At 44.5% G+C, this 23,940-nt stretch overlaps 2 protein-coding genes across 3 annotated transcripts; both read right to left on the bottom strand.

The window, feature by feature from the left end:
• Positions 1–490: 490 nt before the first annotated feature.
• LOC120812487 (nuclear pore complex protein Nup93-like) lies at positions 491–21,917 on the bottom strand. Of its 2 annotated transcripts, XM_040168534.2 has the most exons (22): positions 21,743–21,917; positions 18,362–18,544; positions 17,910–18,027; positions 10,812–10,874; positions 9,320–9,448; positions 8,569–8,643; positions 7,678–7,770; positions 7,403–7,542; positions 7,175–7,307; positions 6,776–6,933; positions 6,514–6,679; positions 6,281–6,374; positions 4,756–4,947; positions 4,559–4,685; positions 4,314–4,386; positions 3,935–3,979; positions 2,675–2,791; positions 2,416–2,534; positions 2,217–2,334; positions 1,341–1,424; positions 1,139–1,267; positions 491–876 (listed from the first exon to the last, which is right to left on the bottom strand). In XM_040168534.2, exons 2-22 carry the CDS (start codon positions 18,538–18,540, stop codon positions 766–768), a joined length of 2,463 nt encoding a protein of 820 aa, XP_040024468.1. In that variant the 5' UTR covers positions 18,541–18,544; positions 21,743–21,917; the 3' UTR covers positions 491–765. The 2 variants fall into 2 exon arrangements, with proteins under 2 accessions (XP_040024468.1, XP_077953682.1); XM_078097556.1 differs by lacking the exons at positions 17,910–18,027; positions 18,362–18,544; positions 21,743–21,917 and adding an exon at positions 14,197–14,218.
• A 1,460-nt stretch (positions 21,918–23,377) lies between these two features.
• Positions 23,378–23,911, bottom strand: LOC120812538 (metallothionein B-like). The gene is made up of 2 exons (XM_040168652.2): positions 23,803–23,911; positions 23,378–23,604 (listed from the first exon to the last, which is right to left on the bottom strand). Exons 1-2 carry the CDS (start codon positions 23,909–23,911, stop codon positions 23,513–23,515), a joined length of 201 nt encoding a protein of 66 aa, XP_040024586.2. The 3' UTR covers positions 23,378–23,512.
• Positions 23,912–23,940: the final 29 nt, after the last annotated feature.

Genomic DNA, 23,940 nt, shown 5'->3' with positions numbered 1-23,940 from the left:
CCCCTTCTGATACTGCGACAAAGCAGAAATAGCCCTCCAGTCCGCCTCAAGCCAACCAACCATCTGCCAGAGGACGGGACAGAGACACAGCAGCGCAGCCTGTGAGGACAATGCGGCGTCTGTCTGCGACACTTAGGACCAAGAATGGTAATTTGCTCATAAAGGGACGAAAGGGAGATGAAATGTTTGAAACTGGACAATCAATCACCACTTTCCTCTGTGGAAAGATGAGCTCTGAGGGCTATCAGTCTGCTGTATATGTTAAATTAAGCCCAATTTTGATTCATCACTGTTTGTTATAAACTCAAGTTTAAAAGGTAAATTGATTGAACAGTATTGGTTGTCTTGTCTCATCTTGAAAATGAAAAATTGAGAAAACTGACTGCTCTGCACGTGCAACAATAACTGTAAAAAAACAATCATGATTTTAAAAAAGTGAGGCTAGATGTGTAAAAAAGTGAAATGGACGTGTAGAAAATAAAGGCAACTGAAAAGCATACTTTTTTTAAAATCCAAATCATCAAAAGAGACAAATACCAAACAAAAATTTAAAAAGAGACAACTGACAACAAAGATGAACTCAAATGGATGATGCAAGACGATGTATCTGATAAAACAACGACAAATATTGTATTCTATAAAACAGAAATGGTCGACAAGAGGGTTTGTATGAATACGATTGGTGGAAATCTTATATAGCCAAAAGGTTTCTGTTTGTCGCTCTCTGTCCATGTGTGCGTGTGTGTTTGTGTGTCCGTGTGTGTGTCAGTTCATCAGTAATTCCATTTGCACCAGTCTTGCGTTGGTGTCTCCGGCCATGTTGTAGGGAATCATACCAGCAAAGGTGATCAAGGCTCTGGCCTGACTGCGGAGTTGCTGTTCACAGAACAAAAAGAAAAGAGGAAGCAGAAGAAATGTACAAAGAAATTAAAACACTGTAATAAGAAACTTCTTCCGTACATCTCATTAGACGCTGTCCGCATATTAATGGCAATACGTGGCAGTAGACATTTTCTCCTACAGACAGTAGGTTTTGCGAGTGTCCGTTACAGACTTTGTCTCCAAAGGTTTCATCGCGCCACACCAATTTGCAATGCCTCTCTTTGTCCCTCTGCTCGATCAGAGCCCTTCTTCTCACCATGTCCCTGTCCTCTGCGGTCCTTAGGGGTCGTCCCGGCGTGCCCGCTGGCGCCGCCTTCAGGCGCTTGTGTTGAGTGAGCAGGATGTTCATGGTGACCAACAGCACTTCGGACAGGTTGTGGCGCACCTGGAGACACAGAGAGCACTTTAAGAACCGAGCGAAAGAACAACGCTGTTTGTTGTGAGACAAAGTCTCCCACCTCGTCACTGAAGTTCCTAAAAGCAGCCACTCTCTCCTCCACGCTGTCCTGACTGAGAGGAAGGAGCTTCAGACGCTCCATCACCTGGTGGAGAAGCACAAAGAGGAATGTCATGAACAGAGGAGATTGGATTTACTGCTAAAAAAAGGAGCATAGCGTCGAATACACAAGCGTAGCATATTTTCCGCACTATCTGGAGCACCGGATTAAAAGGCGCACCTTCAATGAATGACCTATTTTAGAACATTTTTCATACATAGGGCGCACCGGATTATAAGACGAATAAAATACTGCAGTCAAACGTTTTACCTGGCTCAAAATGGTCGTATTTGGAGGATAATTATCGTGTATCTGGCAACATTGAGATCGGTCGACCAATGACTGTTCTCTCTACAGTCAGAGCTCATGCAAGAAGGTAGAACAAGGGAGACACCATTTCCAAAACTTAAGGGCGGAATAACTAGTTTGTGAAAGAGAGAAACACAAATATCCGATGAAGCAAAATCCTGGACGTTTTTGGAATCCTTGCCGGATGCATTTTTTATGTTCCAAAAGGGGACATGTCCGGGGAAAAGAGGACGTCTGGTCACCCTAACTGTAAGTAAGCACAGTATCGGTGGTTACTGACTACGGTAGCCGTAATGCTGCAAGCGGTGCGACTTTGTAGTTTACCAGTCGTACCGAAACATATTTATTATTATTGGTTTTTCATACTGAAACATTTTGACAGAGCGCATTGAGCGCCGTGTGCAACCAGTGTGGATCAACCAATTGATCCATATATAAGGCGCTCCGGATTATAAGACGCACTGTTGTTTTTTGAGAAAATCAAAGGCTTTTAAGTGCGCCTTATAGTGCGGAAAATACGGTACTCACGTCGTAGGCTCTGTCCAAGTGACCTGCGTGGTACTCGTCAAAGAAGGTGGTCAGGTCCAGCAGCAGGTAGAAAGTACTATTGATGGACTTGTCTCCTGCGATGCCCTGAGAACGATACCTGTGGCGGAAAGAGGGAATGATTGCGTTTCATTTGTTTGGCTTTGAATTTGACTCAGAGTGCATGGCGCGTGCGTCCTACCTCTCGGCGATGGCCACTGCGGTGTTCTTTAGCCTCTCCTTGTTGGACTGAGGGGCGCTGACCTGAGCAACGACTGGACTCAGCAGCCTGTTCATCAGCTCCAACACCTTATCTGGGTTCTAGATAGAAACAAATGGAAAAACAGACAGTGAGACGACTCAAAAAACAAAAAACAAACGGCCGCATGTGGCGGCAGCAGCTTTGCAGGAACTTTTGGTTTGGTCCACACAGGCATAGAAGCACGGACAGCTCCGCTCACCTTGGCCAGCTCGAAGAGTTTGACCGCCTCCTCAAACAAGCCCTTGTTCTCGGCCTCCAGAGCCACTTTATTGATGATGGCTCTGGTGTCCCCGGCGAACTTATCTATGACTCCGGGCTGCAGGGAGGAGGAGAAAAGAACCGAGTGAGACTGGGAGTACTGAGGTTCTGCTGGTTGAGCAGATGGAACCGGACTGGAGTGGTTGGTTTGCTTCCAGCAACCAGAACACGAGATCAAACTAAAGCAAAGCAAGCCAGTTTAGAACAATCTGATAAAAGTCAATTTAGATGAGGATTCTTTTCTTCGTTACATCTGACATCCGATAGCTGCGCCGGAACAGCTTGTTTAAATTCAATAACTAATCAAGGTCTTTAACGGTCGCGATAACTTGCTCTTGAGTGATGATATTTTGAAAATTACCAGATTTTACCTATAAAAAACATCCATAATTATGCTCTATTAAAATGTCCAACCAATTTTAAACACTAAACCAAGTATGAGCAAAATCTAACTCCTTAGAAAAATTCCAACATGTTTTTTTAAACAAATTGTTGTTGTTAAACCTTCACAGCTCAGAGATGTTTAATATCAAAGTGCTTTTTTTCTAAACACTGTATCTGATTTACAGTAATTGGTCTGCTGATCGATCTGATTGATCACACGTCACAGTAGTTTCAAGTACACGATACATGACCGTTATAACGCTCTAAGGCATAAACTTATAGAACGGTCTCAAGTCAGATGTCTGTCGATGGAATGCACAACATTAAGGACGTTGCCTCAATAATGATTCAATCCAGCAAACAACAATCTTACAATCACATGCTGTTTAATATAAGGTCACCTAAAAGGTCTATTGGTGTAGAGGACTAGAAAGTTCCATTTAGCATCCAATTCACTCGCATCCTATTGCCTGATTCATTAATAGGTAGTTATCAGATTCATAAATAAGTTAACCAGTGTGTTTGTCACCGGGTGGAAGGAAACATACAAAATAAAATACTGTGAAAACATCTCACATATTTGTAGAGTTCTGCAGGCACGGTGAGCAATGTGAAGAACATTTGAAAGAAAAAGCTTTAAAGAAACATCGTGAAGATCTTTTGGATCCATGACAGCGGAACAAAGTGCCGCTGAACGTCAAAGAGTCAGAGAAGAGGAGCGACGGACAAAGAACGTGGAGCAGAGAGAGAAGTCGATGATGAAAGAAACACGGATCAGACGAGATGGAGAGACACAGACCAAAGACACTCTGCGTACCTTCCTACTGCCGTCCTTCTCTAGTCTCCCCAACAGCATGTCAAACTGTGAACAAGAAACATACCAAGTACAGACCTTAGAAATGACATTATTTTTACTTACTTTGGTTTTGTTCAGTCTTAAAAAATGATCAAAGGTCTCTTCAAACCTCTATGTTATTATATATGTTATTATCTACAAATCTAAAAAAAAGTCCAAACAGGGTTCTACAGTGTTAAAAATTTGAATTATTGTATGTTTTTCCAAAATATTGAAATATAAATAAAAATTAATAAATTAATAAAATCTATTAAAAAAATCTATTCATTGGCTTAATTCAACCGTTTCACAAGTCAAGACGCATTGGACGAACTGCTCTCTGTAAACATGGGTCACTCACCTCACGACTCTCAATCACGAGTTCACTGACACAACGCATGAACATGTTTTCTCCCTGGCTGTCTTTCTCGTTGCTGCGGGACAAACAAATGTAGGAGGAATTAGAAACGGAGGCGTTGCGGTGAACATCGGTGGACCAGAACAAAAGCTGAATTCATGACATCTGTCCCTCACACACTGTTTGGTAAATGTCCATAATCTGCCAGTAGGCGGCGTTCACCTGACTGTTGGACTGAGGTCACTCACCGTAGGAAGTAGAAGTACTGCAGGGCTTCCCGTGGATCGGTGGACTCAAACTTGCGAGTGTAGAGCATGAGCAGGCAGATGAAGTTGAGGCGGCGTACCATGGGGGGGTCGCCAGGCTCCTGGCTCACTACGGACAACAGGTCAACGCATTTGGTTTCACTCACGCTCTCTTTCTAATTGGGGGGGGTCACACTCACACAGCTGGGCGCTTTGTCCCGACGACTTCAGCAACAGCTGCAGCTCGTACAGGACCAACGCCACGTGCACCGCGTGGCTCCGGAGTCGCTCCACGCGAAACAAGAACGCCACCGCCGCCTCGAACTGAGCCGTCAGGAACAGCACCTGGAAATACAGGAAGGGCTGCTGGCTCGCTGAGAAGTGGGACTCTCCTGCAGGCCGGCAGATGAGAGGGAAGCAGTTGGTTCCGATGAAGAGTCAAAGTATCTCTACCTCAATTAAACCAGCACATTATTTCAATGTCAGATGCGTTTCGGCACATGTTATTCTTGAGAGCCGTTTGTAACTCTTTGTACTCTGGTAGTAACCAATTTTATTCCATTCCAGTAACCAAGTTTATTCAGATGACTAACAAAGAAAAAAGAAATAGCAGCATTGTAAAATGACAACGTGAGGCGACAGAGCGGACATTGGTCTGATTCAGTGAAGACGTTGTCGTGGCAGTTCAGCCGAGAAGCCTCCACTGAGGAGGAACCAAGGGCAGTAGGAAATGAAACAGGAAAATGACTTGCTACCAAAAGCAAATCAAGCAGAACCAAGCAGTTGAAGTGAGGCATAAGACGACACAGTGCATCCGTTATGGAAGGACCTGTCAATCAAGATCCCGGTCTAATTCAGGGAAACAAATTGATTGAATGTCCTGTGTGGGTTTTTCAGCGCTTACCTGCGGTCGTTATGTACTTAAATGTATTAAGTGAGAATCATCATTTGGGAGGACAGGTGAACTCTTGCTCTACATGTGCCAAGTTAACTTTTGGCAGTCGCTATGGCAACAGACATGCAGGAATTTGAAAATAGGCCGTGAGGTGCAGGTATTTAGTCATCAAGTTTACTTTTTTAATTATAATCCTTAATCCTCTAGCTGGCTGAGGAGAACAGGGTGGACCACGTCAGCCATTTCTCAGCCTTATCTCAGACTGACAGCACTTCAGTTCAAAAAGGGAAAGCGCATGAGAGAGGAAGAGAGGGAGGGAGCAACGAAGAGGAAGAACAGGACGAAGGCAGGATAAGAGCGGGTGGTGGTGGTGGGGGTGGTGGTGGTGGCTGCAGCAAATTATACAAACAAGAAATGACACATGACACAGGAACACATGGAAGGAGTGAAACGGGGACATAAATCGGTGGGAGGAAAGGAGAGGAAACTGCAGTGCGGGTGTGAGGAGAAACAGGGATAAAGGATGAAAGGAGGAGAGGACGCAGCGAGCGGAGGAGAGGAGGTTTTGTTTTTGTGTTGGCATACATATTCTGTCTCCATACTATCTCAGGTTCAAACTGCACCATATTTTCATTAAATAAATTTGAGAAGTTGAGAATGTTCCTCGATTTGGGTCGCGGCTTGTCATTAATGGGTGATGGCGGGTCCCGGAGCCAGACCAGTTGCAAACCACTGGTTTAGAATGTAGAAATTTAAAAAAAGACCAAAAACAGGATGCAAATGGAGAAATGCTAAAGATTACTTCAGATACAGTCTTAGTCGCTCCGTACCGTAGTCCTCCAGCAGCTGTTTCTGCAGCTGCGGCAGGGTCAGTCGGTCCTGAGGAGAGCTGCTGCCGTCGTCATCAAAACACACCTGGTTCAACTGCAGGGACGACAACGCGGTACCGACTTTGTTAAACAAGTCGTGGAACTTTTAGTGACGATCAGTATCTGGGCCAGCGTTCTCCTCTGGCCACACATGTTTAAATAAACCCAGAAGAGCTTAATGAGGTGCACCGTACCTTAAGCCAGAGGTAGTCTTCAGTCTTGTCTGCCACCTCTCCGTGGTTATCGCTGATGTCACACTTCCCGATCAGGCAGTAGACGGCTCTCTTGTAAGGGTCGGCGCTGTTCCTCAGCACCCTGCGGTAGTGGAGGCGGAGCTTGTTCTCTAAAGTTGGAGAAAGGCTGAAAGGAGAAGATCCGGAGGGATAAACAATGAAACGGTTGGACCTCCTTTGACCGCCGCGCGCGTCTCATCATTCAAAGACAAGGGGAGCTCACCGTCTGGTTGGGCTGTTCATGTACTCCTGAAACCAGGTCTTAAAGTCTCCCAACTGATGCTGCACTCGGTTCACGACCTGCATGGCTGCGTTCAGGTCCCCACAGCGCAGACAGTAGTAGATCACCGCCCACACTGGGTGGCACTCTATCTCACCATCCTGAGAGGACACACGTTTAATACAGGGCTGGAAATACTCCACTGACTCCACTATGTCCCCATGTTGGTTTTCAAACATAAATCAAGCTCGCTCTCCAAAAACTCATCGTGTAGAGTTGTTGGTTGCAAACACAAGTGAAGATCAGGTCACAATCTGACTGTTAGTCTAGAAAGGTGCTCAATCACGTTCTGGATATTCAGCCCTTATATTATTATTATTATTACAAATACATGTGTGTTACCTGCATGCCAGGCAGAGGCCCCGGTAGTTTGATGTTGAGGAAGCTGCGGACTAGTTGGTATGTTCCTGGCACTCCCCCTAGTTGGGCCTGATGGAGGTTCCCAAACACCGTCACCAAGGTGTAGTTTTTATAACTAGGAGAGGAGACACAAACATCATTATCAGCCTAAATTTAAACCACCGTATCACCACTGATAACCTATGGAAAACAGCGACAAAAACAAGTCACCTGTTCTCTAGGAAGCCGAGCGCCTGGTGTACAAAAGCCATCTGCATTTCAACAGAGGTGCGACTTTTCAGAGTGTCTTTGGCCAGAACGAGCAACACATCCGTCATCTGCTTCACCATCAGCCACATGTCTGATACATTCTGCAGGGCAGAGAGGGGCCCGCAGCCGGTTACTTGAGGAAAAGGGGGCATGTCCTCTGGCAGAGTAGAAGTAAGCGGTGTCTTTGCAGAGGACAAAATATTTAGGTCTGAAAAACAACACTTTACACAGATTACCTTGTCGTCCAGGCTCTCTGCGACTGAAGCACACAAGTCTCCCAGATTCGGCTGAATGTGACCATTCACAATCTTCTCATTGAAAACGTAAATCTGGAGGAGGAAGACTTGGTTATAATAATGGAGAGGGAAAAATAATTGACAGGTTTTCCGGTTAAACGAGAGAATAATTCTCTTTTTGTTTTTTTTGTTTTAAATCGGCGTACAGCTCTATCCGTAACTTCAAAAGGTAAAAGCCGATATTAAGGCCATCGAGTGAAATGGTTCACGACAAAAAACAAGAAGAAAAGAATCAAAATGTTCGGAAGGTCATCGAAGAGGATTAAAAAAACGAGACAAATGACGCCGCATGCAATGTGTCGACACATCGTCAGAGGAAAATAAATAGTGCGTCATGCAGCAGAGACAGAGACAGAAGGTCAGACGGGATGATGAGGGAGGAGGGACGGGGAGACACACAGACACAGGGTGGGGGAGAGAATTACTCAAGAGTCCCGCTCGACCGCCCAATCAATCGATACGTTTGATCTCTGGCTGTGACCCAATTTTAACTGAACTAGCAGAGGGAACCACAAACACGTATTCAATTCAACGATTTTATTTTATTTATCGTGTGAACATTTCTCTGTTCTACAGCAAAATGATTTAAAAGATGAATCATGCTCATATCTATTAATATATAAATGGTGACATGTTTTTTTGTTGATTCACACATTTTGTTGAAACGCATCACATATTTAGTCAAACAATAAAAGCCTTGTAATTGTTAAAAAAAAATTAAAAATTAAAAAAGAGCGCCTCTGAGTTTTCTTGGGATGTTTTTCTCTCCATTAGTCTTCATCCAAGGTCTATTCCATGTTCAACAAATAGATCCTTCTGACATCAACTCACCTGCCGTCCGTAGGCGACCTCCACGCTGTCCAGAGCGCTTCTTCCTGCAGCTGGTACTTGACTCACAAAGCTCGGCTACAATAAAAACAGAGGCAGCAGATTGCTCGATAAATACGCTGCACAAGAAGCCTTGTTAATGAACTCTGATAAGAAACTGTTAATCTCATCTAATGTGTCGGCATCTTAACTGACTCTTCTTTCTTCATGCTTAATATTCTGCATTTTAAAGACCGTAATCAGGGCCTGTTGCCCTCACGTTATTCAGAAGCAAGATAAAAATAGTATCTATGAATCTCAGACGACATTGCTCTGGTTCGTTTAGATGAATGGGTAACTTGCTTTTAAGTACACATATTTGGCCAGGGAAGTTAATATATTATAATATAGATGTGAATAAATTAATTTCAAACAAAATTACACTGCCGCTCAATGATTGTTGCACAGAATATCTGCACATTAATATACTAACATAGCAATCTTCCACACGGTTCACAACTTAAGTCACTAAAACAAGGTCACTTATATTTGCACCATGTTGTAGTTTGAGTGTAAAATACAAGAAAGTAATAAATTCAATCTTCAATAAATTCAACTTCAAAAGTAAAATATCTTCTTTTAACTAGGAATCAGCTTAAACAGCGCCCCCATGAGGTACAGCGAGCACATCTCAGCAGGCAGAGTTTGTGTCTCTCTCTCTGCGGCGAAGACATTGTCCCCGAGTCTCCTCCTCCAGCGTCTCCGTCTCCCGTACCTCCACATCTTGACTGAAGTCCAGCGCGTCCTCTCCTGCTCCCAGTAGCGTGTGCAGCACTCTCTGCTTCACCTGCTCCCACTGCACCAGCATGGACTCCCGGTGGTACTCCTCAGCCAACAGGAACGTCTGCAACGGGAGCACGCCAGTAAATTAACTCTTTTGTGCAGTAAATTAACTGTTTCGCACAGTAAAGCCAACGTAATGCCAGCACTTGCAGGCTAGGAGCTATTATAGCATGATACCAATTTTTCATGTGCTTAATGTCCCTTTTAACCTTTATTAGTATTGATTAGAACTATTATTTATCACACATCAGCAAACTATGTTAAAATAAATTAGCTTTCTTTTCTCAAATAAATACAGTTTCCCCTCCTTGTCCTTTTATTTTTAGATAACTGCTCTGCTCGACATACATGTGGATGATTAGGGTCTAAACTAAACATTACACACCTCAGCAGGCCCATCTCTGCTGGTTTAAAAAACGAAATTTTAATCTCAGAGACATTTAATCTATTAAATACAGTGTGTATATGGCACACACACACCTGATTTAGCACCTGACCCATCGCGATCACGCCACTCGTTTAGGACACAGTGAAGTCTATTTTAATCTATTTTTAACATGTAGACCAGAGCAGCGTCTCCTTGGTTCACTTGTTCACTGCCTGAGGGGCGAAGCGTTTATGTTGCCTCACTAAAGTCTGTCAAAAACTATGATGGAATCCACATATTTCAGAGCAGAAAGGAAAAGATACATTTGAGGTAATTAAAACGAGATTATACAAATAGTTTGTGGTCCACAGAGAACTAAACTACGTTTTAATTGTAAAACGTCCCACTCAGTAAATATCTCTTTTTGCCAGCTGCCTTATAATCACATTTGAGCCATTCTCATAAAATATGCTTTAAGTAAGTTGAGTTTTTTTGTATTCGTCAAACATTTATACCCGTTTAAATGAGATCACATTCACGTCAAGCTTCAGAGACACTTTGACTAAGTACGTCATTCAGCCGGCCAACATTTAATGTGAAAAGCTACAGAAGTCGAGATGGAAATCTGCAAGAACAGCCGCTTTCTTCTTAATAAGTGCATTCGAGTTTCGCTTGCCTCCTTTTCCCGTCTCTCAGGAAGAGGAGCGATAATGGGAGCAGCAGCTAATTAAGAGGGAGGCCAATTAGCTGTGCACGTCAGGGAAGACATTTCAAACCATTCCCCCAAGGTCCACACCAGAAGGACTTGTAGACACGGGGCTTTAACCGTCTTTATATTGTGCTGTTCACACACATAGCTGAAAATTCATCCCATTGTGTTAAAACTAAATAGGAGGCAAAAACAGAACCACTGCTGTGTGGTTGTGATTGCGGAGTCTAATTTTGGCATTTTATCCTTCCAGATTTATACAATTTGACCTGTGAAGAAAGACAAATGTCTCTGCTCTGCTGCTCCACGCTGTAGGATTCAGACCGTCGACACCGAGCAGATACTGACCCTGCGTCGAGACTCCTCGATGGCCGACAGCAAGGCGTTGTCCCGCTCGTTCTTCAGGAAGCCCTGTGGACAAAGTGGGGACGGGAGGGACAGAACGCAGGAGAATATTAGCTGCAAAATTGGGGACAAAATGAGGCGGAGATCAACTGTGCAGATTTCTGGTTGGACGGATTAAGCGGCACCGTTATTTTCAGAAGCTTCTCGAGTCGTTTTTTTTCCCCCGCGACGTTCCTCGACACGTGCAGTCAGGATTAAGCAAATGTTTTACACACACACAATTTTGATTTCAGACAGCAGTCGTCCTCCATTTTGAAGTTATCTCAATGGCCACCATTGAACCCACATGAACCCCTTTCCTCTGGCCCGTCCTATGAAGTTTGTATTGATTTACACCAGACACACTGAAACGACTTCTCTTATACACATGATCTGAGGCTGTTTGGCGAGTAAGTGGTGCTCCCGGAACAGCTGGAGTGGTCAGAAGGGAACGCGTCACCGACATCTTGCGAAAGCACCAAAATGCCGTCTATGCTGCAAGTCATCTTGTTTCCTGGCAAATCCTGACAGGTCACAGGCAGCGTTGCACTGTTCAAAAACAACAACAACACAGGTCGACAGTCTTTTTCCTGTGAGGAGCGTTTTAAATGCAGGAAGGACGGCAGCATCGTAGCTGCGGATGAGTCAGAAAGCCACGGGAGGAAAACAAAAAGGAGCGGCGCGTCGTCGCTCTATTCAGAGGTATCGACAAAAAAAACGCCTTTCCTGCAAGTCTTTGCCTAAAGAAGAACTTTAAAAAAAAAGACAATTGCCAGCATGTGATGCTTTTGTTGAACAATTTTGAGCGTGTAGATAAACACGCGTTTCTTAAATATGCAAGAAAGTCACACAATGAATTCTCATAGTTTACATAAAGATCCTCTTCAGTTCGTCGTGGCGCAGGGGTTAGAGAAGGTGTGCTGGGAAGCACAAGGTTGGTGGTTTGAGTCCAGGCTGCCCCATGTTCCATGTCGAAGTGTCCCTGAGCAAGACACCTAACCCCTAATTGCTCCCTGGGCAAAAATGTGAAAAGGCCATTGGTTTAAAGCGTCTGCTAAATGACCTGTAATGTAATGTAATGTAAAAAACATCGTTATCTCACTAAGATTACAACATTTTATTTCACTTCTGACATTTTTGCACCGTATTATTTTAGCGTCCTAAGAACGTCGGAAGCTTTCAGCTCGCGCCTGGTGATCATTCTCTCTTTCGTCACTCAGCATATATTTCATTTCCTATCTTTCCTTCACCGGCCTGTCGTTGCGTTCCCCTCTCCTGCTCTTCTTCTGGAAACAACGTTGATAGCAAAGCAACCGATAATGACTTCATTGAAAGCTGGTCGATGCCAGAGACACAAGGCTGGAAGACCTTGAGCTCCATCTTGTCGGGTGCCGGTGGGCAGCAGTCCACTAGACTCCAAACGGACCGGTAATGCGTATTTAAAATGAAGGGAAAAGCACTCCAGTCACAGAGAAGCTCTAACAGAGAAAGATAGATCGCTTTATTGAACTGGGATCGGTTCTACTGGTTTCCTGACGCAATATTAAATCTGCTGAAATCAGAGGTGACTTCAAATCTGTGAGGGTCATTTCACCTTTAAAGTTGGCATAATTTATTATTTTAATAGCTGGAACTGAAAAGGTTCAAATGCTTTGAACAAATATAGTCTATTTGAATCAATTAAGTTTCTCTCTCATCAACACTTTCTTTCCCCAGGAGATACAGAGAATACAGCAGGTCTATTTCTGACTACTGCAACCAGAGAGCTCAGGTCAACGCTCACTGGGGAGCTGCACTGGGAAGAGAAGAAGAAGAATAGAGGCTTGTGGGATACGTGTCCTACAGGAGCACATTGGACGGCATTAGTCTTTGGTGACGACTGACTGACACAGTTCAGCTTCATCGTTGTCATTTAGTCGACCGATTCCAGCTGCACTGCCAACAGCGTTCACGCTGCAACATTTTTGTCCTAAATGTGAATTAATAACTAATAATAAACAGCTGTGGAACATGTGACAAAAAAGTAAAGGATCTTCTCTTTTCACAAGAAAGTCCCTTTTGCCGCGAAATATTTCTAACAATTCCGAGAGAACTCTTTACGACAAGATGTTACTAAACAAATAAATAGACTCCCCCGCCCCAACCCCCCCTTACTGTCACAAACCTGGATGAATCGTGTCCACTTTACTAAATTAAAAGAGGATCCATCAGAAAAGGCACAACATCGTCGTCGTTAAACGTCAAAACTGCTGCCTTTGGATCTTGATTTACATTGAACGGTTGAAAGAAATTGGCACGTTATTTATTCTCACACACGGTACCCAGAATTTAATGGATGATGCTTTAACTATCCTTTTTTTGGTTTTGGTTTCAGTTAACACCAATTTAAAAATAACATTACATTCCAGCATGTGGCACAACGGCACGCGTATCAGTTTCAAGCATCAATTCAGTGCGATAGGTGTACCTGAAGATGGATTTTCCCGTTGCCCCACCCCTGCATCGTGATCTGCAGCCCACTGTGAACACCCACAGCCTGCCGGCCAGACGGCCCACGTCTCACACAGCCACAAAAGAAATACAATAATGAGTGATAAATCAGGACAACAATTGTGTTAAATAACCGGGGGGGAAGAAGGTGGAATCGAGGACTAGTCTGCCTTTCATTTGAAAACATACAAGATGGAAATTAAACCCTTTTTTTAAATGATCTCTAATCATCATTCCTGTAAAGTATCTAATTCATGTGAGAGCGCGTCTTCAAATATGCACCTTCACATGCATGGGTGGATGTCCGCATTCTCCCTGCCGGCACTCACAGGCCTTCAGCCCGGTCAAGATAGTCTCTCACCACATGAAGAGAAACCAGCTACTACGATTTTTTTCCACCCTTCTTGATCTATGACATATGATTGGTCAATAAATGGTCTCGAGGAATCAAAAGGCTAGATGAGGACACAGCCAAAGAGCAGTTAAAGGGCAAATGGAGCCAGCGAGCCGTATTCTCTGTGCCAGTCATGGTGAACGTACAAGACGGAGGCTTTCTGTCATTTGCAATGACACAATGACAGTGTGTGTTTATGAGTGTTACTGTGTGTGAGTGACTGAGAAAACCACACCCTTCACTTTATGTGCAACATAAAACCTACACACAAAGTACTACGGAGCATACACACACGTGTGCGTCTATATACTGAAACAATCGTTGCCGTGTCCGTGCCTGACGGCGTAGCAGCAGAACCAGGGAAGAGATGGACAGATAAGAAAAAAAAATACCTGTGACAGGCAAAGCACATGCCTGTGTGTGAGTGGGTGCGCATGTATGTATATGTGGATGGGCAATACTCACTCATGCTGAGCTCCTGCCAGCCTGGCGGCAAATGAGAAGACAGGATGAGGAGAGTCAAAAATAAGAAAAAGTAGGGTTTTTTTTGTTTCTTTGTCTGTGCCAAGGTATCTGCTCTTTGACAACATGGGAGACATCCGCCCCCCCCCTCCTCTGTCTCTCCATCCCACCCTGTTGCTGCGCCAGGGCAGCGGCGGACACCATGGTGCGGCGTGTTCTCTGCGCCCCCGTCGAGCCGGCATGTTGCTTCGCTTGCAGCCTCCCCCCCAGCAGGGCTGCTGACTCCAGAGCACCGAGCGAAAGTGCCACATTGAGACTCATCGGAGGTGGTTTTATTGTCAGAGGGCCGTACCAACTGAGCACTCAGACGCGGGGGGGGGGGACGCCCAAGAAGAAACTATGGATTCATATAGAATATCACTCCTACCATCAGCTGGCACCCCCCTCCCCCTCCCACCACCACTCTTCCCCATCCCTCCTCCACTTCATCCCAGCATCTCACAGCCTTCCGTGTCCCATTTTTCTCCCTTAATCCCACTAATTTTCTTGTTTTATCCATCTGTACATCTGTCGTTTCTTCCCTCCCTCGCTCAGCTCAATGCAATTATAGTAATGGACCCAAACCCGCTTGGTTGATGCTTCCGACATCCTGTCTGTGAAATGAATTGTTCTTTTAAGGGTCATGTTTTGTTAATGAAGGCTTTGGGAGGCACATTTGGGGAGGTGGATGATGGGGCCATTCCCATATGTGGGCCCACTATTACAGCACACAGAAAGCACGCATGGTTTCACATTCACGACTCTCTACTTGCAGACTTCTGCACATGACACACACTTCTTAGCCCACGTCATACAGCGCACACATGCAGCCTGACACACACACACACAAACACGCGCAGCCCGACACACACACACACATGCAGCCCGACACACACACACACACACACACACCCTGTGAAGCTATGTCAGCGTTGTTCGTCTATCCCAGCAAATGCACTGGGCTTAGCCAACTGCACCCGCTGAACGCATGCCATCACTGCTGAGGGGTGTGTGTGGGTGTGTGTGTGTGCGCGTGTGTGTGCATGGCATTGGGAGGGCAGGAGAAAAGAAAGACAAAAGGATGTTAATGGAAAGGGGAAGACAGAGGATGTTAGGAAAAGCAAAAGAGAAAAGCAGAGTGATGTGAGGCACCGGATGATAGAGAGAGAGAGAGAGAAAGAGAGAGAGAGAGAGAGTGAGAGAGAGAGAGCGAGAGAGAGAGCGCTGGCAGAGAAAGATGGAAACAGTGAAAAGTGAGACGAGGACACGGAGACAGAAAAAAAAATGCCTGAGCCTTCCACTTCCACTTTTCATTTGGCCCCTTGTTACCTCCTCTTTTCCCTCGGTTTCAGCCTCTTCATATGTTAGTCATCCTGCTGTGTTTAACATTGTACACAATATTTAATGACGCATAAAACAAATACCCAAGATTGCCAAATACCAACTAAGACGACATCGACCATGACGTCGACAGACACAGAGAACATACGACGCGAATGCCAAACCTGCTAGAGCATCAAACAAGGTTTCAGGAAGGATATAAACCGTTTACTAGGTAGTGCAGATGACCCCTGCTGGAACCTAGTGTGCATCCATCTAACTCCATGTTTACACATGCATGGCCTTGAACCATACATAACGAACACAAATCTGTGAATATAATCACAGTGCAAATGATCCCAAAGTCCAATAGCACTGTTGGACTGACAGGTTACACCGGAGACGTGTGTCTTTTTCTCTATGTTTTCTTGTCAAAATCATAAATGACCCACAGTAATGTGCTGCTTGTCCCCGATGGCTCAGTAGGAGATGTAGGTGTGTAATGATCATAGATGTCTGGGAACGTTCGCCCAAATCTTTTTTTTCTCCCTTTAATCTAGTTACCTCCTTTCAAATTATTTAGAATGAGGCAGCATTTGCATTTTATTGGATGGCTAACATTCACTAGGACACAGTCTCTGAAAGTTGTGCCTGTAGCTTTTCAGATTTAGAATCAGAACTTGTTTTGACCAAGGAGTTAAACATCAATCCCGTAGCGAGTTGCCTTCTTGTAATATCTCCGCTCTGTGTAGTTGGCTACTTGACGTGACTGAAACTCTCCTAGCGGGCTGTAAAGTGGAGATGTGAAGGAGGAATCACAGGGCTGCAATGCTGCTCGGTGTCGATAAGAACAACAAATCAACACAAGCTGCCTGTGTTGTGCGACTCAGTGAGATTAGAGTCGCAAATTGGTTACAATTTTCCACTAGGCGTGGACTGCTTGCTTATCACCTTATGATCTTAATTAGAAAAACAAATGCTCAAAGTATCAGTAGCCGGCTTATTAAAAGTCCACTCACCTCTATTTTGGTCTTCCAGTCAGATGCTGAGTGACCAGCTAAGTAGCAACCGTTTGTAACACAACACATTCCAAATATTTCTACTGGGACTTCATTTTGTATATTTTTTATACACTGTCCCGATAAGATGTCCATTGTCTTTTTTTAGGACGTCATTTGTGGTGTTTCAAGTTGTTTTAACATAAAATATTGAAACTACATATCAGTGTACATTAGTCCAGTACAAAGTTTGACATCAGAATATTCTTAAACCAAGGTGAAACGTATTGTCGGGGGGAAAATGTTAATTTTGACTCTGAAAGGCTGATGTGACGCAGATGTTGAGGCTTTTCTTTTAAAGCCCCATTATGCATTTAGTCAATGGCCGTGGTTTTAGCAGAACTAGATCTTCTTACGGTGTTCGCTGCAACGATGTTTGTTTCACAATCAGTCCCATAAAGTATTATTGGCTACATGAAGCCGAAGAGGATGAGCTTCGGATACTATGTAACTATCTAAAAAATATATATAACTTGTTCGAATGGAGCCATATTTTTTTTTCCTTCTGTAATACAGCAGAGCAATAGTCTACTGAACGATACTTGTGTGTGTGTGTGTGTGTGTGTGTGTCTCTGTGTGTGTGTGTGTGTGTGTGTGTGTGTGTGTGTGTGTGTGTGTGTGTGTGTGGTGCCAGACGCTAAGTACTCCTCCAATCAGTCAGTCAAAAGCACCCAAGCCAGCGTACATCCGGCTGACCAAGATAAATGTGCAATGAGTAAATTCCCATCCATGTGAAACCATTGTGAATATTTTTACTTTCCAATATCCAACTCTATTTCCCTTCATACACTTCCACTCCATTTTACTAGACATGTGAAAAGTCTTTACCATCACAATCAAAGCGTAGCCGTGACAGTCATGTATCGTGTATCACGTATCGAAAGGAAAAGCCTCTCAGAAATACCTTACATGAAATATATAAAAAATATAACCAAAAAAAGCCTATCAACCCTGACGCTTATTTTCAGCCGGGAACAATGTACTCATTGAGGTTTGTAAACTTGCAGATCTTATCATCTATAACTAAATGACATTAATACCGTGACATTAAAACAAGTTGTCTTCCCTTTCAATCTTGGGAACGCAATCTCCCCGCAAGCCAATGTTCCAACAATGCAAGCTGAGCCAAAGATGGTTCCTTCCTTATTCTCTGTTGTTGTGATGTCTGAACCAAGCATTCTACCAAAAAGCCCTCCACGTTGGTGAGTATCTCTTTGACGAAACAAGCTATAGCACAGGTGTTAAAAGACCACAAAGCGAGAACCCAGTTGGACTCATGGCCTGTGAGGCCGTTCATACCTGTATGTCAGTGTCTTTTACCGGTTCCAGGGGCTCAAAGGTGGTGGCTGCACTAAGACTTTCCAACCTTTGAGAGATGTGGAAGATGTCTAAACCTCTGGAACCGAGGAGGATTGACCTGAGAGTAGGAAAGAGAGGTGGTGAGAATTCATTAATGTAATGAAAGGATAAAACTGAGCAACAGATTGACTGTAGTTTTGCTTGACAACCACTAGAGGTCACAATAAGCTTTGATAGGATTATAGCAGTACTACAAATGGAACAATCAAGAGAGCATTATATCCAATGGTTTAGTATGTCACCACTTATAAAAATTACAACCCATTATTGGAATAAAAAAGGTGAGTGGTAAAATGAAATGACTGTTTATTTTACAGAAGCAGATGGATTAGATCACAGCCTCTATGGGTTTTGTGAACACTATGAATAGGTGCATTGGACATATTCCTTACGCTTTCACATCGGCAGCATCTTGCGAGGTGCGGGTCAGGGTGCGGGATCGAAGCCGCTCTCCTGCCTGCTGGATCTCCTGGAGGTTCCTCTCAACATGCGGTAGCTCCGATACTGCTTCTGTCTCAGCAGCTAGCTGCTCTGCCTGCAGCAGAAGCTCCCCGAAACCCTCTGCATCCATTCCTCTAAAGAGAGAAATGTGTGAGTAAAGACAGACATTATAGTAATCAAAATAAATCTGGGAGAACAGTTGGACAGTCACTCAGCTTTTCTTTCTTGTTTAAATTATGTGCGGCAGCACATTTGATTAGGCATGAACTACTTGACTTTGAGCAACACTTTGAACATTTACAGGAATACTGGAGGCATAGTCTTGTTTATTGTTCTATTCATAAAACAAAACAACAACAAACAAGAATTACCTAAATGAATACTGAATTAACTAAAAACATTTTATGTGCTAGGACAGATGCAACAACAGACAGAGCCCTAAAATTGGAAAACTGAAGACAAGGCTTAAGGCAGAAAACCCTTAAACCAAAATAAGGCATAACTAAAGACGGCCTGGCAGAGCATCAGCAAGGAGGCTACAAAGTGTCTGCTGCTGTATGTTGGTTGCAGATTTCAAGGACTCATTGGCTGAAGAAGTCACATGACTAACTGTAACTAATCAGCTTCATATTTAACCTGAAAAGGGTAGCAGGGCCGAGATCCTCCTTGTGGCACTGGCACGCAATGGCACTCAGTGGCTCTCATTGGCACAGCTCGTGGCACTCAGTGGCTCTCATTGGCACAGCTCGTGGCACTCAGTGGCTCTCATTGGCACAGCTCGTGGCACTCAGTGGCTCTCATTGGCACAACTCGTGGCACTCAGTGGCTCTCAGTGGCACAATTTGCGGCAAGTAAGGGGCGGGCGTCGCAACACCACACCGAGTGGGCCGTTGTTTGTGCGACAGGTTAGCTGCCGTAAATATTTTTTGTAGTTCTTTTTTATTTCATTGCATGTTTTTGTATTTATTTTATTTTATTTGATACACTACATATTCCCCACATCTCAAGTCCGACGTATTCCGCTGGGGGGGTTGGGGGGAGGGGGCAGAGACGGGGGTGTTCCAACGGGAGGGATCGGGAGGGGGGCTCGGCGGTGTTCCACGAGAGGGATCGTCGGTGTTCCGCGGGGGAGGGATCGAGAGGGATCGTCGGTGTTCCGCGGGGGAGGGATCGAGAGGGATCGTCGGTGTTCCGCGGGGGAGGGATCGGGGGGGATCGGCGGTGTTCCACGGGGGGATCGGCGGTGTTCCACGGGTGGGGGATCGGGAGGGAACGGCGGTGTTCCACGGGGGGGGGGGGGGGTGTAATTCAGTGGCAACAGTGGCACTCAATGGCACAACTCGTGGCCTCAGTGGCACATCAGTGGCATAACAATAAGCATGCATACATATATATATATATATATATATATATATATATATATATATATATATATATATATATATATATATATATATATCCTTCCTGACAGTCTCTGCGTCTCATTTAATTCTTCTAATGGTCCCACTTATGACAACTTTTTTTTACTCTATTGATTAGGCAAATATTTATGCTTTCATGTGTAACTGAATTTCTGTTCCAATAGTACTTTTCATTGAAAACATAACAGAATAAAATAACCTTAAAAAGAGTATTTTTGGAATAAACTCTGACATCTAGAGGTATTATTGTGGCAGCTTGGATATCCTCTGACAAGTGGCAATAGGACAAATAAGTGCAAGCCCTAGAATAACAAAACAACTTGCTCAACAAACCCAATAAATTGAAAAACAAAACCCCACTCGAGTCAATAAAAAACAAGAAACAGCTCGGCAGCCTCTCGGATCGAGTGGCGCTTGGAGGAGCGTAAAAGGTTGCCAATGAATTGCCAGAGTGGCCACTGATGTGCCACTGTGGCCACGAGTTGTGCCATTGAGTGCCACGAGTTGTGCCATTGAGTGCCACTGAGTGCCACGAGTTGTGCCATTGAGTGCCACTGTTGCCACTGAATTACACACCGCCGACCCCCCCCCCCCCACCCCCACCCGTGGAACACCGCTGATCCCCCCGATCCCTCCCCCGCGGAACACTGCCGATTCCTCTCGTGGAGCACCGCCGATCCCACACCCGTGGAACACCGCCAATCCCCCCCGTGGAACACCGCCGATCCCCCCCCCGCGGAACACCGCCGATCCCCCCCGCAGAACACCCCCGTCTGCGCCCCACGCCCCAACCCCCCAGCGGAATACGTCGGACTTGAGATAGATGTGGGGAATATGTCGTGTATCAAATAAAATAAAATAAATACAAAAAACATGAAATAAAATAAAAAGAACTACAAAAAACATCTTTACGGCAGCTAACCTGTCGCACAAACAACGGCCGTTTCCGGGAAAGCCTGGCTCCGCACACTCGGGGTGGCGTTGAGACACCCGCCCTTTACTTCACGCGAGTTGTGCCAATGAGAGCCACTGAGAGCCACGAGTTGTGCCAATGAGAGCCACTGAGAGCCACGAGTTGTGCCAATGAGAGCCACTGAGAGCCACTGAGTGCCAGTGCCACAAGGAGGATCTCGCTGTCTCTCGCACTTTAACCATGACCACAGCTGCATTTCAGATCCTACGGTGAACAAGGAAATTGTGTAAATTGAGACAAAATAAATATAAGCGCAAATGGACACACAGAAATAAAAGGACTGATTCACATTACAACAAGGGTCCCTGATTGAGACACGTTATTTGGTGCTGCTCTATATATCTGGTCCCCATCACTCTTGTTGTCAATTCTGTGCTTCACCACCTGACACACAGAAGTCATGCCAATACAATAATAATTCAGTTTGCATGACGTTTGCTCGACACTCGATTATTTCAATACGACGGTTTCCTGTAGTAATCTGGTCGATGACTGAACCAGTATGTAACATATACACAAACTTGACCATTGCTGTAAACCATGACATTAAGAACATCTAGAACAGATGTAGAAACACGCCAAAAAAAACTGAAGATACTCCGTTTATCCCGGATATAAACCGATACCACAACACCTTTTGACAGCTGACATAAACAACATCACAACTGCTGCGCGCGCTGCGGTGGTTGTTGAGTTTTGCGTTAGCACAATGCTAACACTTCGGCTAGCTAGCAGCACAGAGTAGTCACAACTAAGACGACAGCGTCGTGCCCCGACGGTTTGCTACACCAGTTTGCTTTGTGTCAAAACGGATGGCGCTACATAGTTAGCTAGCAAGAGGCTACATGGCTAACGCTCTCTCGCACGCTCACAACTGGTTGGATTTTTTAAATCTTTTAATTCGGTCGTACGCCGTTACAGGCAGGCACGCTTCATACCTGCTGTGTGGAATTGACGTAAATACGGTCCTGTCTGTGTCCCTCGAGTGAATGTGTTCACAGTTTACTCAGTTTTGCTAAGAAGTAATAACGTTAACGTGCAACATGCATGCATTGTTTGCCCCGGCACTTCTGGAGCCGATGCTGATTGGACGACAGTTGGACCGGATGTTGTTCTTCTTCTGCATTTTTCGAGATGTGATAAACCGCGTTGCTCTGCCAGCTGGGCGGGAGGACAAACAGTCCGACCACAGACTGCGTGAGCGCTCAACAGTGAAGTGGTTTAAGACAACTTTCTCCTGAAATTAACATCTTTTATTTGTTTGTTTCCTTTTTAATGTTAATTACAATACTATCTAAACATGTACTTGGCAAAGTTGAGATATTCAAACTGTGTTTTTGCAATACAATCGAACACGTGAACCGTTAAACCATTGTGTCTTTTTGTGAGAACAATTAACAACCCTAAAATTGGCACATAGATTCCTCATGGAGCCAACCTATCAGAGCTATGGCAAATTATTCAGGTCAACATGGCACCTCTACTTTGAGCTGAACAGAACATGTGAAATAAAAGGTTTATATGAATGCAGGGTAAAGCACAACACAGGCTTATTTAGGGTTTATTCAGGCTCAAAGGTTTTCATCTTTGGAGCAGGAACATATACTGCAGGTATGGCTTGGGGATGGTTACGTACAGAGGACTGATTGTTTACCCTCATGGGACCCTCATAATGACAGAATGTCCCAGCGCCCCTAATCTCGGCTGACAAGATGTCTGCCAGCTGAGGGTAGCAAAAACCTAGAATAGTACAGCCTTATTGATATCATGATACACATTATTTGCAGCCCAACAGTAGTCTTTCTTTGTCTCAGTTGAACTGAGTGTATCTACTGGCAAAAATATGAAGATTAAGATTCTTGTGTCCTCATCCCAACCCTTGTTTTGTGAGGGCTAAAGATTTACACCAACACAGCTCTGCAAAATGGTGAATTTACTCTTCCATGCAGCCCAAATGTAAAGAAGTGTCACTCTTCCTCAAACATGCCCAATGCAGCCTTCCACTAGCTACATCACTCCTGTAAATAAAAGTGATATGTTAATGCTGAACAATTGATGGGCCGCCACGTGCACAACCACCTTTTCATAACACTAATTTACTTCAGCCCTTGTAGTCAAATGAGAGCAATCCACCGACTGCAGCGTGAATCACAAAGCCCAGATGATTGATGAATGATGCTTCTAGGCTCCAGGCTCTTGCTTTGTGAGAACAGCAGTCATGCGGAGCCAAAGCGCCGGTGCTGCACTTCATCATAGAACAAAGGACATGCAACAGTTTTGAAGGTTGAATGAAGGTTTGTCCTGCTAGAAACATTCCACATACTATAAAATACAAAGAATAGTTACAGGTTTTAGACCGTTTTGTTCTCTCAATCCTGAACCAATAGTCAACCATTGCTTGTCCTTTGTTTCACGATAAGGCGATAAATTCTGCTGACACACCGATAAAAAAGTGGACACCAAGAAGTCGTAGTTACTTCCTCAACATGACGTTACACCAGGTGAAGGAATGTCACCTTTGCTACGTATAATCCATTGACCATTACAAGCTAAACAAATACAGCACACCCACGTTAGGAAGAGATATTTATTTCAACATTGAAGACAAGTACGAAACATAGTTATCTGTAGACATTCCCAATTAACAAGTTAATGATGTTCCAACTGCCGCCATCTCATGTCAGAAGAGGGCTGATGCTGCAGGCTCCTCACTGACAGCAGCTGGTGTCGCACGTCTTCCCTTTGCAGACGCAGCCAGAGGCGCATTTTGTGCAGCCAGTCGGGCAGCAGGGGCAGCAGCCTGGAACAAGTCACGCATTATTCAATCTGGCAATTCATCAATCAACAGGAGTTCCAGGGAAATTACAGACCGTCGCTGAATTACACACGGAATTGGGTTGTTTTAGGGGAGTGACGTTATAACACACTTCATACAGTCACCCTGGATGGGAGTTGGATCCCAATAATGTACTCGAAGTAACGAGCTCGCTTGCCTCACTTTTCTTGCAGGTGGTGCAGGAGCAGTTTGTGCACGAGCAAGATCCTCCGCAGTTGCAGGTTCCACCTGCCACAGAAAAAAGAAGACAGACTGCAAAGTTTTCCTGCATTCAGTAGGTTTTTTCAATGGTTTTCAAAA

Source organism: Gasterosteus aculeatus, chromosome Y (assembly GCF_964276395.1).
Source record: "Gasterosteus aculeatus chromosome Y, fGasAcu3.hap1.1, whole genome shotgun sequence".
In the NCBI taxonomy this organism is placed as follows: domain Eukaryota; kingdom Metazoa; phylum Chordata; class Actinopteri; order Perciformes; family Gasterosteidae; genus Gasterosteus; species Gasterosteus aculeatus.
Note: the sequence above shows the minus strand (reverse complement) of the source record. Positions and strands in the feature narration are given on the sequence as shown.